The sequence below is a fragment of the Muscardinus avellanarius genome (assembly GCF_963383645.1).
Source record: "Muscardinus avellanarius genome assembly, chromosome: 17".
Lineage (NCBI taxonomy): Eukaryota > Metazoa > Chordata > Mammalia > Rodentia > Gliridae > Muscardinus > Muscardinus avellanarius.
The window spans coordinates 54,243,760-54,260,682 of record NC_137803.1 but is presented as its reverse complement, the minus strand read 5'-3'; the positions used below and the strand labels follow the sequence as shown (position 1 = coordinate 54,260,682).

General features: G+C 38.8%; 1 protein-coding gene across 1 annotated transcript in view; it reads right to left on the bottom strand.

Moving 5' to 3' along the window:
• The window catches only part of ROCK1 (Rho associated coiled-coil containing protein kinase 1), a gene marked incomplete at both ends in the record, with an annotated part of 146,004 nt that overhangs the window by 93,051 nt on the left and 36,030 nt on the right, over positions 1-16,923 (bottom strand). Inside the window, 4 exons of the mRNA XM_080714719.1 lie at positions 360-535; positions 2,833-2,970; positions 3,429-3,529; positions 14,304-14,385. Coding sequence (XP_080570845.1) covers positions 360-535; positions 2,833-2,970; positions 3,429-3,529; positions 14,304-14,385 — 497 coding nt within the window. The remainder of the gene's footprint in view (positions 1-359; positions 536-2,832; positions 2,971-3,428; positions 3,530-14,303; positions 14,386-16,923) is intronic.

Below are 16,923 nucleotides of genomic sequence, written 5' to 3'. Positions count from 1 at the left end.
CTGGGGAGGCTGAGACAGGAAGACTGCCAAGTCTGAGGCTGGCTTCTATATATAACTTAGCGAAACCCTGTCTTAAACAAAAATCAAAAGGGCTGGGGATGTGGCTCAGCAGTAGAGTGCCCCTGAGTTCAGTCAAACGCGCATGCACACACATACACACACGTACATGCTATTTAGTCAGATGAATATGTTTATGTCAACATTAACTAAATGACAGAACTAGAACTCCAAAATGTCACTTCATGACATATGGAAGAAGATGTGCATCTAAAGTTAGAAATATTAGCAAGTAAAGATTAAATTCTTTTTAGCTACTTCCTTCAACAAACAAAAACATATAAAAGCATTTTTATCCTTGCCTATGAATAAAGCCCATGGAATGGATTGCATCCAATGCGAGGACGGCTTCTGCAGTGTAGAACCGTGCCCATTTTTCTGGCACATCATAGTTGCTCATTAAGTTTACAAGATCTCCACCAGGCATGTACTCCATCACCATGTAGAGGTATCGGTCATCTTGGAATGCATAAAAAAGCTATAAAAAAAAGCAAATTTATTAAAATTAAGCAAAACTGTTTCACTTAAAGACTGGCCAAAATATTAATGCAAAATTTAAGTAAAATAAATTATAGAACAGCTACAAGTATAGTCTAAAAAGAAAGATAAACATAATGCTTTGTAGCCACTTGTACATCAAAAGAACAATATATAAAGTGGATATTCTACAGAGTTACAGAGAGGTATTTTCCACAATTCTCAATGAATCTTTAATAAATTGGGCTATAATTTCTGCTATTCCTTATTAGCTATCAGGCTCTAGAAATTTGCTTAACTTCACCAAATCTCAATGACCATTATCCCTTCCACAAAATTATAAACAGGTAAATAAACCTTTTTTGACTTTCATACCTGCTGCTCAGTCTGCATCTGGATGCCTGGCACTTGGCAAGTACATAAACAAATGTTTAATTAGTTAATCTACAATTTTGGAGTGTGCCTAATAGTAATTCTCTTCATGGATTCTTAAAAAAATTACTAAATAGAGAAAGCACTTCATGCAACAGATGACAGTCAACAGTAGGAGCAGCAGTAATAACAGCTAGAGTCAAAAAAGGAATAGTGTAATCCATTCATAACAGTGGCAAGAGCCAGCCGTGGTGGTACACGATCGTAATCCCAGCATTCGGGAGGCAGAAACCAGAGGATCGCGGTTCGTGGACAGCCTCAGTCATTTAGCGAGGCCCTTTGCAACTCAGTGAGGCCCTGTTTCAAAAAATAAAAAGACTAGAAAAATAGGACTGGGGATGTAGCTCAGAGGCAGAATGCCCCTGGGTTCTATCCCCAGTACCGGAAGAAAAAAAAATGCACATATTTGGCAACATATATATATATATGTGTGTGTATAGGCAAGAGTATCAGGCATAAATACAAGCAGCTTAGGATGAAACTAAAATAAGCCCTAGAGAAAAGAATACCTATTTCTTATTTTATATTTTCAAGTATCTAATCATTTTTAATTACAGACTTCGTTATTTTAGGCTTGAAAACATATTTTTGGAGAAGAAACTAAGTGAAATTTCATGACTATCCCAGAATAAATAATATATGTACTATATCCCAGATAAATAATATAACTTGTCATTTGGGCCCCATAACTAAAGAAATATTATTCATCTGATGGCAGCTTAGACTATTTACAGTGTACTAAGAGAAATAAAGCTAAATTAGAACTTGACAATTATGTCACATATCTTTTAACTCTAACAGAAAGTCCCTAAACATTCATTTACCAGTGACTGTCAACCAGAATTAAAACGTCTCTCCCTGTCCTCTCACCCACTACCATCGAGGGATCTTCAACAAATCTGAACGCATTCTGGTTGTCACAATTGAAATGTGGAATGGTATCTCCCAAGGAGACAGGGATGTTGTAATTGAAATAATGCATAGGATATGCATTATCTTATCTGGCTCAAAATGTGAACAGTACTAAGCCTGAAAACCCTTCTACAGTTGACAAAAACAGAGTAGCCATTTCAAGTTTAAAATGTGTTATTATGTAAATCGTCACCATTTCTATCTCATTTCAATGACTAGTATGCTTATTTAGAATAGTCGCCATTATATACAACAAGTAAATAAATTACAAAATACATGTTAGCTCACTTCACTCCCCACATATGAAACTCACATTAATGAGTCCAACATATAAGGCAGATATACGAGTGGCTCTAGTTGAAGCAGGAGTAGAAAACCCAGAATTATAATTTACCTTAAATCCTGCCTGACCCCATGACTTCCCTCCACAATTTAAGATGAACAAAGACAACTTAATCATTTATGTCCAAGGAAACCATGCCCCAGAGACATTAACTAACTTGACCATAGCTTAATACATAAGCCAATGACAGTCAAAGCTAGGACCTGCACCTACTGACTTCACAGTGTTATTACTGACCTACTCTAACTCAATCCCCTCTCACTTTCTCTTCATTTCCCCCATTCATTGCTTTCCACAAGGTAAGAGGCACATATATAAACAGTTAAATGAGAGATTCTCGCTTGCAAAAAAAACCCTCAAATAATCTATTTAAAGTATAGTATACTTTCCTCAAAGCTGATAATTTAATACATTTCTACAGAAACAATACTATTTTGTTTTAGTTTTTCTAGAGATGATTTAACAAAATTAACTTTCATGATTTAAAAATAATTATTTTAGACAAGTTTGTAACTGCCAATAAATTATTACTGTTCTAAAAAACAAACTCAATTTCTCAAATATGTTTAATTATAAACTAGAATGGTAATAATAAAATAGCAAAATCATACCTGAACAACCCAAGGACTATTGGCAAAAGCCATGATGTCTCTTTCTTCCCAGAAAAAAGCAGAATCAGATCTCTTAATCATTTCAAATTTGCTGAGAAGCTTCATAGCATATACCTTCCTGGTAGATTTATGCCTTACCTTTGAAATTGAAAACAAACAAACAAAAGACCCTTTTGTCAATATTTAAAGCTCAAAGTTTTCAGAACAATTTACTAAATGATTTTAATATTTAATAAGTAATTTAGCATTATTATTTTAGCTATTTTGACTTCATATCTTTTGCTGAATTATCCCCACTAACTTTAAATCAAGGTCGTAATTCCTCAAATTACAGATGCTCCCCTTCCAATCTGCTATGCGTAGGGCTCCTGCTTGTGAAGCCAATCTACTACCAGATATGTAAGACCTCTTCTCTACTGAAGAGGCTTAGGGAAAACATTTCCTACTAACATTGGATTTGACCCAAAGCTTTCATTTGGGCAAGAATGGTTAGAACAATTTAAGCCAAGAATCCTACAGAAACAGTATTTTCCCAAATAGTCTATGTGCCTTTTTAAATTTATAAGTTTTTAGAGAACATCATTACAACAACCTACCAGTTGAACTTCTCCAAACGCACCTCTACCGATCACCTTCACTACTTCATAATCTTCAGCTTTCATTCGTAAATCTCGAATTTTATTTATTGTGTCTTTATCTGTATAAAAGAAAAGTTTATAATTTTAAGTTACTAAAGCATTATAATTAATAAACATTTGACTCTCAGCAAAATAGTGAGACCTTGTTTCACAATGAAAATTAAAAAAGGGCTGGAGGTTCAGATCAGAGGTAGACTGCACCTAGTTCAATCCCAAGTGCCATTAAAAAAACGAACAACTGAGCTGGGACAGTGTTACTTGCTTGTAATCCTAACACTTGGGAGGCTGAGACAGGAGGATCATAGGTTTGCAGCCAGCCTAAGCTACTTAGGCCCTTGGAAACTTAGTGAGACCCTGTTTCAAAATAAAGAATGAAAAATGGGACTGGGGGTATATCTTGGAGGTGGAATATCCCTGGGCTCAATCCCCAGTTTTGAAAAAAAATTGACAATACAGTGAAACTTGAAATAAATGTTGAACATGCAAGCCAGCCATGGTGGCGCATGCTTATAATCCCAGGGCTTGGGAGGCTGAGACAGGAGGAATGCACGGGTTCGAAGCCAGCCTCGACTGCTTAGTGAGGCTCTCAGCGACATAGTGAGACCCTGTTTCGAAATAAAGTATAAAATAGGTCTGGGAGGATAGCCCAGAGGTAGAAAAGCCCCTGGGTTTCATCCTAACTACCACACATACCAAAAAAAGTTCAACATGCTAAATATTTTTCAAAATAAATTCTGGAATGGCTTCACTACAGTATTAAAAGTTTTTATTGCCAGGCGTGGTGGTGCATGCTTGTAATCCCAGCACTTGGGAGGCTGAGACAGGAGGATTGCACAGGTTCAAAACCAGACTCAGCTACTTAGTGAGGCTCTCAGCAACTTCGTGGAACCCTGTTTCCAAATAAAAAAATATACAATAGGCATGGGAGTGTAGACTGAGGGTAGAAACCCCTGGGTTCTATCCCCAGTACCACACAAAAAAATAAAAGTTTTTATTAAATTTGACAATAAAAGCCGAGTGTGATGGCACACACTGTAATCCCAGCATTTGGGAGGCTAAAACAGGAGGATAACAGTCTGTGGCCATCCTCAGATACTTAATGAGGCCTTCTGCAACTCAATGAGACCCTGTTTCAAAATAAAGAATAAAGAATAAAAAATAAGGTTGGGGTTGTCGCTCAGAGGTAGAATGCCCCTGGATTCCATCCCCAGTTAGTGTGAGTGTGTGTGTGTGTGAGTGTGTGTGTGTGTGTGTGTGTGTGTGTGTGTGTGTGTATATACACACACACACACAATAAAGCCAAGTGTTTATGGTAGTGCATGCCTGTAATCCCAGCTACTTGGGAAGCTAAACCAGAAAGATCACAAGTTCAAAATCAGCCTAAACAACTTAGTGAGACTGTCTCAAAATAAGAAATATAAAGGGCAGGGTATAGCTCAGTGACAGAGCACCCTGGGTTCAATTCCCCAGCACTGGAAAAAAATTTAAATTATTTTTAATTTAAAAAATTAAAATTATGAACAGAACCAGAATAATTAATTAATCCTGGTATTTTAAGTACATATCAACCTGAATTTATGGAAATGGGTACATAATTTCATTAAGTAAAATTCTTTTTTTTATTATTATTATTTTTGGTGGTACTGGGGTTCCTGGAAGCCCTTCTACCTCCAGGCTACACTCCCAGACCTATTTTTACATTTTTATTTGGAAACAGGGTCTCCTAAGCCAGCGCGCGCGGCTGGCTTCGAACCTGCACGGTCCTCCTGTCTCTGCCTCCCAAGCGCGGGGATTACAAGCGTGCGCCACCACGCCTGGCAAGTAAAATTCTTTTAAGTCAGTTGCACCTTTTAAAAAGACTTACGATATCAAAGACATACAGGCTAAAGAATCAAACATTTTTCAAATGGTAATCTTTGGTACTTATTACATTTCTGTGTTTGAACTTAGATTTTAACTTAAAACACACAGTGGGAATCACTGCAATTATTTATATAAACCTGTCATGCTACGAACTACAGTAATTTACAAATCCCCACTGGACAGATATTTCAATTCCTAATTTGGTCATAGACTAAAATAGGGCTATTTTAATCCACATGGGTCAACACTGGCATGAGATTACATGGAAAAGCTTCACATTTCAGAGTTGCACAAAATACAAAGACAGCTATTAAACTAAAGTTCTAGTTTCTAATAAAAGAGGCAATACTATTCTTTCTTTTAAAATACACACTCAATAGCCGGGCATGGTGGCGCACACTTGCATTTGGGAGGCTGAGACTGGAGGATCGCGGTTCGTGGACAGCCTCAGCTACTTAGTGAGGCCCTCTGCAACTCAGTGAGGCCCTGTTTCAAAATAAAGAATAAAAAGTAGGGCAGGGAGTATAGCTCGGAGGGCGAATGCCCCTGGGTTCCATCCCCAGTACTGAAATAAATAAATAAATAAATAAATAAATAATAATGCACATTCAAACTCAAGCACTTGTTTATATTAGGACCAATAGACATATACAACAGAAAACAAATTTCCACAGAGGAATAACAAGTACAATTAATTCTGGATTAAAAATCTACCACAAGATGCAGTAAAAAGATAGACAATCATCAACTCATTGCACAAATATCTGTGTCTACTACTTATCAGGCTCTAATTTCTGGAGATACATAAAGGTAACTTTAAGACATAGTTCCTGCTCTTAAGGAGTTTAAGCTCAAGCAAATTAAACAGAAATATTGAAAAAATGTAGTCAACACTATAAGCAGTTTCTAGAGTTCTGAAGAAGATACCTAATTCAAGCCTGCATAGGAAGGAGATGGCTCGGAGGCTTTCTGAGGTAACGCCTGGCGCCTGTTTAAAAGGCAGCAGTTATCCACAAGGGAGAGACCGACGGGAAGGACCGTTAGGAGCAGATGGGCAACGCAACCAAAGGCACAGTGGAACTCTACCTAAGCTCTCTGCAGCTGGAGTATCAAGTGGTAGTAATGGCCAGAAAAGGGTTGGTGAGCCCTATTCTGGTTAGAGAGTTTGAACTTTACCTGTAGGTCAGTAGTTACAAAATTACTATTTAATCATCAAAAGCCTTTCTCAGATTAAAGTTTAAAACAGCTCAACATATAAGGAGATCAAGGAAACGGCTGCGCTCTAGGCAGTCAGGGGTGCTGGGTCGGGCTGAAACTGCATGTTCTTCATGGTCTCCCATAATGCAGTCCTTGAGCATCCTGTGGGGTTTGCTGGGAAATGAGAAGCACAATCTAAAAGCCATCACTGTGCGGGGAGCCAGGACACAGAACAGCCAAACTACTCTGGGGAAGATGTAAAAGATGAACCCTAGGGGCAACACTGGAGGTGAGGAGAATTTTAAGAGTACTGTAATACTAAAGACAAGAACATCCTGAACCCAAATAACGTGTTAAAGAACAGCCTGTAGGATCCCTGGGTCTAGCTGCATGACAGGGCCATAAAAAGGCTGTAGTCCTAAGACTGCAGACACGTTACTTGATAGCTAAAAGATCTCTTCTACTACCGTTCATTTTTGCTTATCCGAATCCAGGCTAATTTAATGGCCAGTGAAAGAAAGTACTCCTTGATGATTTTAGCTGTCTTCGACTCACCAAGGATTCAACTAGAACTAATCAAGGATTTAATAGAAAAGTCTAACAGACTTTAGTTTCCCAAACACTCAGGATTATTTTAGCCACATCCTCCCTAATTCCAGGATCTTAAAACTGAAGTCTGTTTATTGGAAAGTAACGTGTAGCAGACCTACCCCTGGGTCTAGTGGTACCATTTATGGCCTTATCTTCATAGGCTGATGGCTCACTTGAGGCAGAAAACCACCTATATACACTAGATGCTCACCAAACCTATCTTACATAATTAGAAATAACCAGATCCCCATTTTCCATACAAAGGAAACTTGGGCTGGGTTTTAGCACAAATTTGGGACAGTCAAGAAATATCCAATGGGCTGGGCAATGTGGCCAACAGCTGTAATCCTAGTACTTGGGAGGCTGAGATAAGAGGATCACAGGTTGGAGGACAGCCTCAGTAAGTAGTGAGACCCTACTTCAAAATTAAAAAAAAAAAAAATAGGGCTGAGGGTACAGCTAGGAGGTAGTATGTCCCTGTGTTCACTCTCCAGTACAAAGAAAAGAAAGAAGGAAGGGAGGGTGGGCGGGAAGGACCCACTGGTCATAGTACCACTTACTCCACTGGGAACATGGCCTTCCTAACTTCAATTCTGTTTCCAGACGTAACTGACTGGTGGCAATCCAAGCCTGGTCAGTTCTTCCCTCGCCCCTTATGAGCAATTGCCCACAGCTTATCTGAGAAACCTCCTGAGTTTTATATTCATAGTGAGCCAGCACGGGGCATCCTGAGATATCAAATTTTGCTCGTTGTTTTATTTTTCATAACCAACATAGGCTCAGATTTACAATTAAATCATAAATTTCTTACAATTCTAGTTCCAAAACACCAAGCCAGGGAAAAAATAAGAACAAAAATAATCAAGCAAGAAAAAAATATTAAGGACTGGAAGACTGCGACAATGTTCCCCCCCAGGATTATTTCATAGCAGCACTAAGAAAAATGGAGAGGAGAGGGTGAATTTGAAGGAAAAAAATCTTGGAAATAAAACAGACAAATTTATTGAGCATACGTGAAGAAGAGATAAAAACCAAGAATGACATATTTATGATATTCATTCAGAACCAATTAATAGTAGACAATATATTAAAACTAGAGGGCAAATAGGGTCCCAGGTATAGGGAGATCATATTCTATAGGGAAGAGAAATAATTTAGATAATTCAATTCCACAATATGTTACGTGTCATAATGAAAACAGAGCAAGCTTTCCAGAGTCTGTAAGGGCAGACTATACTCACAAGTTAATTCTTCAATCACTTCACACTCTGCACTGATTCCTCAAATAACAAAGTCAAAGAAAAATGATCAAAATTGTCTTGTTTTTTAACTGACAACTGATGTTGCTCCTAATGTCTTCAATTCGTTGAGGAACTGTTCTTTCCCAAAGACTAAAGTCTTCTTCTTTTGCTGTATTTTGTTGTTGTTTTAGCCATGCTGAAAACTAAACTTACCATGGTCTCCTGCATACTAGGCAAGCACTCCACCTGAGCTATACGCCTGGCCTCGAGGCTGGTGGACTTCAGCAAGCCTTTCTCTCCTATCTGTGTTTGGCTTCTATAATCATATACTATCAGTGAATAGATTTCTGTGCTTGGCTAAAAGTGACTAGTAAATAAGATTGTAGACTCATTTCCTTTCTATGTGAAGAAATTCGACTGCGATGAGACAGCTACTCAATTTTAAGTTTTCTATTTCTTATAACTGTTGTTGCTCCATGAGTTGAGAATATTATTAGTGCTTAGTCTGGTCATGTCACTGTACATGGTATTTATTTTTTAGCACAGCTATAATGTCACTGCATAAAAACAGAATACTTTGCCATCTAACTTGACAAAATAACCCACATCTCACTATGCCTCCAAAGAACATCTGAAATATACTTTCTTGTTTTGACAGAATGGGTATGCACTAGTAATAAAAAATAAATACAACATTAAGGTATGGTGATACACCCTGCACTCAAAATGCTGGGTTTGAAGTGTATCACGGTGGTTTATACTGTGTGGGTAGCGGTGTGCAATCAGTGCCATGTACGGCCTCTGTTGCAAACACTCAATCCAGCCATTGTAGTGCAAAAGCAGCCAGAGAAGATGCATTACAGAAATAGTATGGCAATGGCCCACTAAAAATGTATGTATGGACACAAACTAGGTGGAAGGTGAGATCTGGCCTTGGGTTTACAGTCTGCCAACCCTGCTGGAATGAAAATAGCTCTCCTCTCAAGATACTGCTCCCCTGAAGCTCTCGTGATGACTTTCCCCTCCCACGTGTCCTGGACTACTGGACCCAGAGAAGGAACAGATGAACTCCAGGGCCAGCTCCAAGTCACCCCGAAGTCTGCGAGCCGTGACTTTCCCTGTGTAGGTTATAGCTCTTGTTGCTGCTATAACCTATTGACTCTCAGGTCACCACATCTTACTGTTGGCTAATCTGAGTTCCTGGTTTACTGACACTCTCCAATGACCTCCTCATATTTTATTTTAATTATTTATTCAGCAGAACTGGGGTTTGAACTCAGGGGCCTTCTACCTCTGAGCTACACCTCCAGCCTGACTGTTTAGTCTTTATTTTGAAACAGGGTCTCACTAAGTTGATCCATGATCCTCTTGTCTCAGCCTCCCAAGTACTGGGATTACAAGCGTGCGCTACCACACCTGGCATCTGATTTAATTCTTAGTGGTTTTAATACACTCATAGATGATGCTTCCAATAACCCAGCCTCTTTTTCCTCCAATGATCTTGTCTTCTATCTTTTCCCAGGTCACTTACTTCCAAGGTGATATATTATTTGTATTGTGAAGATGTTTCATCTTTTGGGTTAATTTTATTCCTAGGTATTTTATTTTAAAGAGAACAATTTTATCTCAAATTCCAGGTGTACTCTTAGATCACTACATCGACTACTTGTCAGCAAAAAACAGAAACAAAACAGACCTTTAACAAATAATTCTGATGTACTCGTTGATGGAAAATGACAGACCCATCAAAATGGATTTTAACAAGCCAGGCATGGTGGCGCAAGCTTGTAATCCCAGCATTCTGGAGGCGGAGACTGGGATCATGGTTCCCTGACAGCCTCAGCTACTTAGTGAGGCTCTTTGCAACTCAGTGAGATCCTGTTAAAAAAAATAAAAGACGAGGCCGGACCTGTAATCCCTGCGCTTGGGAGGTGGAGACAGGAGGATCGCGCGGGTTCGAAGCCAGCCTGGCTGGCTTAAGAGACCCTTGATAGACCCTGTTTCCAAATAAAAATATAAAATAGGTGTGGGAGTGTAGCCCGGAGGTAGAAGGGTTCCAGCCCCAGTACCACCAAAAAATTTTAAAAACTTAAAAAATAAATAAAATAAAAGACTAAAAACTAGGGCTGGGGATGTAGCTCAGAGATACAGTGCTTCTGGGTTTCATCCCCTGTACCGAGGGGGGGAAAAAAAAAAAGGATTTCATCAGTATGTAAAATACTATCCTACAAAATCTACTACATGGTGTGAAATAGTACATAAGCACAAAGCCAGGAACTGAAGAATGTTATAAGTATATTGAAAAATGAGTTTGATTCTATATATAGTGTATGTGTGTGTTTGTGTATATGCGCGCTTACGGCCCTCTCTCCCCATGGTGCAGGGGACTTAACTCCGGACATTCTACCTCCAAGATATACACCCAACTCTATTTATTATTCATTTTGAAAAGAGTCTGAGTTCTGAGGCTGGCCTTGAACCTGTGATCCTCCTGTCTCAGACTCCCAAATCCTAGGATTACGGGCATGTGCCACTGCGCCCAAGGTGTTTATATTTACAATGTGTTTTTTCACCTTGTTTTTGTTCCTGTTTCCTTATTATTTCACAGTACCCACATATGTCGTTTTTTAAAAAAATTAACCTAAAATTTTTTTCAAGCAACATGTTGGTTTAAAATTTATTCTTAAATAGGCATTAAACTTCACGTTTCTTTAAAAGTTGGGTTTATTAATGTGTAATTGAGAGTGTATGGTCCTTGGTAGATGTTGATTTCAATAAGTTTTGAACACCACACACTTGTGTAATCGTCACCAAAGTTTAAAAGAATTCCAAAATTTCTTCATATCCTGGTTTTTCATGTGAGTATTGGTCAGTTCTGAGTCCTCTCTAGATCAGACACTTCTCATATAAATTCAATCTCAAAAGTTTTATGTTTCCTGAGGTTTCCGTAAGTGGAATCATACGGCAGGAGCGTTTTTCTCCTTTTTTCTTCAACGCGAGGGATTAAACCCAGCACCTCACACATGCACGGCAGCCACCCCACCAGAGCTGCATCCCGGCAGCCTTCTGTGCCTGGCTTTTCTCACTTAACAAAATGTTTCTGAGACTGACCAGTGTCCATGCCAGTGATTTGGTTCTTTATGTTGCTGAGTGTGGCTACTGTGTGGCTAGACCAGGGAGTCACTCGGTGACCAGCTGACGGGCACTTGAGTTGCTTCTAGTTTTCAGCAATTACAAACAAAGCCCCCTTAAACATTCTTTGTGGTTTAAAGATGTCTTCATGTAGACATATTGTTTCTTTTAAATAAATACTTAGGAGTAGAACTGCTGGATCATATGGCTAAGAGTACTTATAACTTTATGAGAAACTATTTTCCAAAGTGCCTTACCACTGACAAGCCAAGCAGCAGAGTTCCAACTTTCAACTTTTCATAAATATTTGATATTATCAGTCTTTAAAATTTTTTGTCACTCAACAAGTGTGTAATGACATGTTACTGTGGCCATAAACTGCAACCTCCTACTCATTAACCATGTTGAATGGACAGTTTTTCATTGCTTATTGGCCATTTCTGTACATTCTTTGAAAACAAGTCTATTTTTTATTTTTTGGAGTGGGGATTGAACCCAGTATTAGCAGTCTACCTCCAAACTACATCTCTGGCCCTTTTTTTTATGATCTCGTTAAGTTGCTGAGCCTAGTTTTGAACCTGTGATCCTCCTATCTCAGCTTCCCAAGTTCTAGGATTACAGGAGAGTGCCACCACACCTGGCTCTATTTGTCCATTTTAAAATTGTCTTTTCATTATTGAGTTGTAAGACTTCTTTGTATGTTCTTGACACCTCCCTGGTCAAGTATATGATTTGCTAATATTTTTTCTTATTTTGTGGGTTGTCTTTACACTCTATATGACAGTGTCCTTTGTAGCACAGAAGTTTTTACTTTTGACAGTGTCCCATTTATCTATTTTTCTTTTGTTGCTCCTGCTTTTAGTACTGTATCGGAGAAACAACAACTTTATCTAAGGCGATGAAAATTTATATCAATGTTTTCTCTTGATTACTGGTTCTTGAACAGCCTCAGCTACTTAGTGAGGTCCTTGGCAACTTAGTGAGACTCTGTTTCAAAATAAAGAAAAAAGAAATAGGGCTGGAGTATAGCTCAGAGGTAGAGTGCCCCTGGGTTCCACCTCCAGTACGGGGGGGGGGGGGGGGGCCAGCTGGTGGGGCAGCTCGGAGGTAGAGTGCCCCTGGGTCAGTCTCCAGTATAGTACCACACACACAAAAACAAGTTTGTGATATTTGATATCCATCTAAGGAATTCTGGCTTACCCAAAGTCACAAACATTTTCATGTTTTCTTCTAAAATCTTTTTTTTTTTAATCTTACTTAGGTTTTTGCAGTTGGTACAAAGTCAGGCTGGAACACGGAATCACCTCGTCATCTGCTAAGAGTCAACTGGACGTACCTCTGGGTCTGTGGAGACTCCTTCTGTTTCATTTACCCAAGTGCTTAATTTCTCCACCTGGATCTAATCTTGGTCTTGCAACTTTGCTTCCTTCTCAGACTGTTCTGGTGATCCTAAGCTCTTCCTGCTCCCATATGAATTTGCTGGGCACTTTAGACAAAAATGCCTGCTAAGGTGCTGAGAATACAGGACTCCATAAATTAATGAATGTGGGTGCTCCTGACACTTCCATACTGAACTGTTCAATACATCAATACTGAATGAGGGGCATTCTACCTGGGAGCTACACTCCCAGCTCTATTTATTTTGAAACAGGGTCTTGCTAAGTTGCAGGGGCTGGCCTTGAACCTGTGATCCTCCTGTCCCAACCTCAAGGACTAAGATTAAAGTCACAAGAAACCACCACCTAGCTTCTTTGATTTCTGTCTGCAATACTGTATAGTTCTCAGTATGAGGTTTTACACAGTATTTTCTCAAGTGTAGTATAGTCCATATGATTTCAACTCATGATTGCCTGCTGCTAATAAATAGAAATACCACTGCATTTGGATATTAAATTTCTAGTGCACAACCACATTTTTATCCTATCAAAATCCAAAGTAGTTTAGAACTTTTATAAAATAGCTTTCATGAACAAAATTTATTTTACCTTAAGAGGGCTATTCATATTTAATGAATTCTTACATGTGGGTTTTCAAATATAATAGTTAATTCACTTATATAAAAAAAAAAGTAGGACCGAGTGTGGTGGTGCACACTTGTAATCCCACCATTTGGGAGGCTGAGACAGGAGGATCATGGTTCTCAGACAGCTTCAGCTACTTAGTGACGCCCTTTGCAACTCAGCAAGACCCTGTTTCAAAATGAAGAATAAAAAATAGGGCTGGGAGTGTAGCTATGAGGTAGAATGCCCCTGGGTTCCATCCCCAGTACTGCAAAACATAAATAATTTTAAAAAATTTAAAGGTAGGAAACAAATATATTGAAACTCAATGTGTACATTTGTATGTGCATTTTATTTTATTTTAATTATTTTGTGGGTCTGGGGATGGAACCCAGAGGCATTTGACCTCCGAGCTACACTCCCTGCCCAATTTTTTATTCTTTATTTTGAAACCGGGTCTCAAGAGTTGCAGAGGGCCTCACTAAGTAGCTGAGTGTCCGTGAACCGTGATCCTCAGGTCTCAGCCTCCTGAATGCTGGGATCACAAGTGTGCACCAGCACGCCCGTGTTGTACGTGCATTTTAAAGACATGTTTGTTTTAGCTATTTTTCTTTCATTCCCTTCTCTGAAGACTACTTTGTAGATTTTTCTTCTAGGCACTCAAATTGGTTAATAAAGTTTTTTTCAGTTTCTACTAATATGTAGGAATTATTAATGAAATAATCAAAAAGAAATAAGGGAAAAAAGAAAGGCTTGATTATCTAAATTAAGATGTAGTCTACTGTTAACCATCACAAAAAATTACTTACATCTGCTTAAGAAGTTGTCAATATTTTTGTTTTTTCTTAAGGCAGGAAAATCCAAATCATATACCAAAGCATCCAATCCATCCTAAAAAATAAACCAACAGTTAGTTTTTTGGACAATAGAAAACACACCAAGTGCTCTGTATGCATATTTCTATGACTCTGAACCTAATTATGATGTGTAATTACAATAAACCAATAAAACCATATTTAAAAAAGAATAGAACAGAGCTGGAGGTGGTGATACATGCCTGTAATCCAGATACAAGGAAGGCTAAGACAGGAGGATCACGGGTCAAAGACCAGTCCAAGCAACTCAGTGAGCCTCTGTTTTAAAAAGCAATGTCCCAGCTGGGTGCAGTGGCACAGGCTTGGAACCCTAGCATTTGAGAGGCAGACATTGCAATCCCAGTATCTGAGAGGCTGAAACACGAGGATCACAGTTTCGTGGCCAGCTTCTGCTACTCAGTGAGGCCCTTTGCAACTCAGTGAAACCCTGTTTCAGAATAAAAAAAAAAAAAAATAGAGCTGGGATGTAGCTCGGAGGTAGAATGCCCCTGGGTTCCATCCTCAGTACTGTAAACAAAACCAAACAACAACAAACAAGACTGTCCCTGTGTTCAACACCCAGTACCAAAAGAGAGAGAGAACATATTTAACATTTAATTTCCCCTATCCAGTGTATCTAATATTCATTAATACCCTTCACAAGGTTACATGAGCACTGGGAAAGGAAGAAAAAGTTAAAGTTTTTTCATATATAAATTCTTCACCTTCTAAATCTGCTGGGCACAAGAATAGGAAAATTACCACAGATTGGCTCTGAGTGGTTTCAATCCATACACTTTTCTCCTCAAAGGGCATAAAATTTTACATTTTATTTCTTATTACTGCATTTATACTCGTTACAGATACTCATCAAAACCTTTACTTTTGATTGCAAATACTTTACAAGATAACAACTAAATAATGGCTAATAAAGCATGAGATTTACTATAAAATAAAGTATCTAATCGCAAATGCAAGCTGAATAAATACTAAATTTGACAAATGTATTGGTATTAACAGAGTTCTCTTTCTTTAAAGTACTTTCTAGGGCAACCAGTAGTTAAAAAAAATAAACAGAAGCTTTTGCTTCTAAGTGGCTACTGAAGGATTATCTAAGCAAGCACTGGGTAGTGTGAAGGTCTGCCGCTCACTGCTGAATGGAAAGGCAGCCATTCAAACTGCATCTTACAGCAGGAGTAAGAGAAACATTTGGGTAATCCTAAACTATTCACCAAGTGTCACTCTGGTAAATGTGGTTCGCATTACTGCACAGTACTATGGAGAATGGTTTTGTTTTTGAGTCATTGTTGAAAAGAATGATGGGCTGAAAGATTCAGGACAAGCTGAGCGTGGTGGTGCACCCTTGTAACCCCAGCATCCGGGAGGCTGAGACAGGAAGACCGCGGTTCACAGACAGCCTCAGCTACTTAGTGTGAGGCCCCATTTCAAAAAGAAAGAATAAAAAATAGGGCTGGGGGTGTAACCTGGGTTGCATCCCAGTACCACCAAATAAGATCAGTTCACAAGGAATGACAGCCAACGCATATAATCCTACTGTTCCTTTTTTGATTTTGCGATTTAGGAGTGAAGCAAAACTATGCTCTACTTTTGCAACATGTTCATAATTTAGCTAAATCATCAATTTAAGAAGGTAGTGGAGAGGATATTGGAGAAGATATATATATAAGAGAGGAGTCAATCAATGCTAAGGAATTTCAATAATTGAATTCTCTGCTACTAGTATTCAATAGTTGAAGAACAGTTTTAACAGTTTTTTCTAACAGACATTTTTTGGAGTGACTATCCCCCAAATATCGATTACAACAATAACAGCAAAACCAGGGCTTATGAAAACCAAATTACTTCTAAAACAGACTAGTAGCACTAAAAGAAGGCTGCCGAGCCAGGCATGGTGCAGCATATCTGCTGGGCCACACTTTGGAGGCTGAGACAGGAGGCTCACAGGTAGCAACCAGCCTCAGCCACTCAACAGGACCGCAAAAAAAAAAAAAAAAAAAAAAAGGTACCAAACCTTGGTGACAGAGGATATACCATTTAAAGAAAATATGGTTAGTACATACAGTAGAAAGTTTTCAATAAATCCTTTCACCAGATAAATAAATAAGAAATAAGAAGTTTTCAAAATTAAGCACTGATATGAAAATGAAAACAATTTCTTTAGGGAATCTTAACTTGATACTAAATAAAGTTAAAATGTTTAACCAGTGTGACATTACTATATTCAGGTCAATTCTTCCCAGGGCAATTATAGTAAAATACACAAACAAACAAAGTGTTTCAAATCACCTGGAACAACAAACAAGGCCCTTCCTAATCAGTCTCCAGCTATGCTCTTCACTCCTCTCTACGGCAACAGGCAGGGCTGCCGCATCCTTGCTCACCCTGCCCTGCTGCTCCTGCACCTGCCCAGGCTCCCGCTGGAAAGCGAGCACTCACACTCAGCCTGCTCCAATGGCCTTCCTTCACTCTGCTGCCTCCCCGACATCCTGAGACGACATCAGAATGAACTCCTGTGTTCCCTATGATAGAATCATTGTGTTTGAGTGCTATGCTG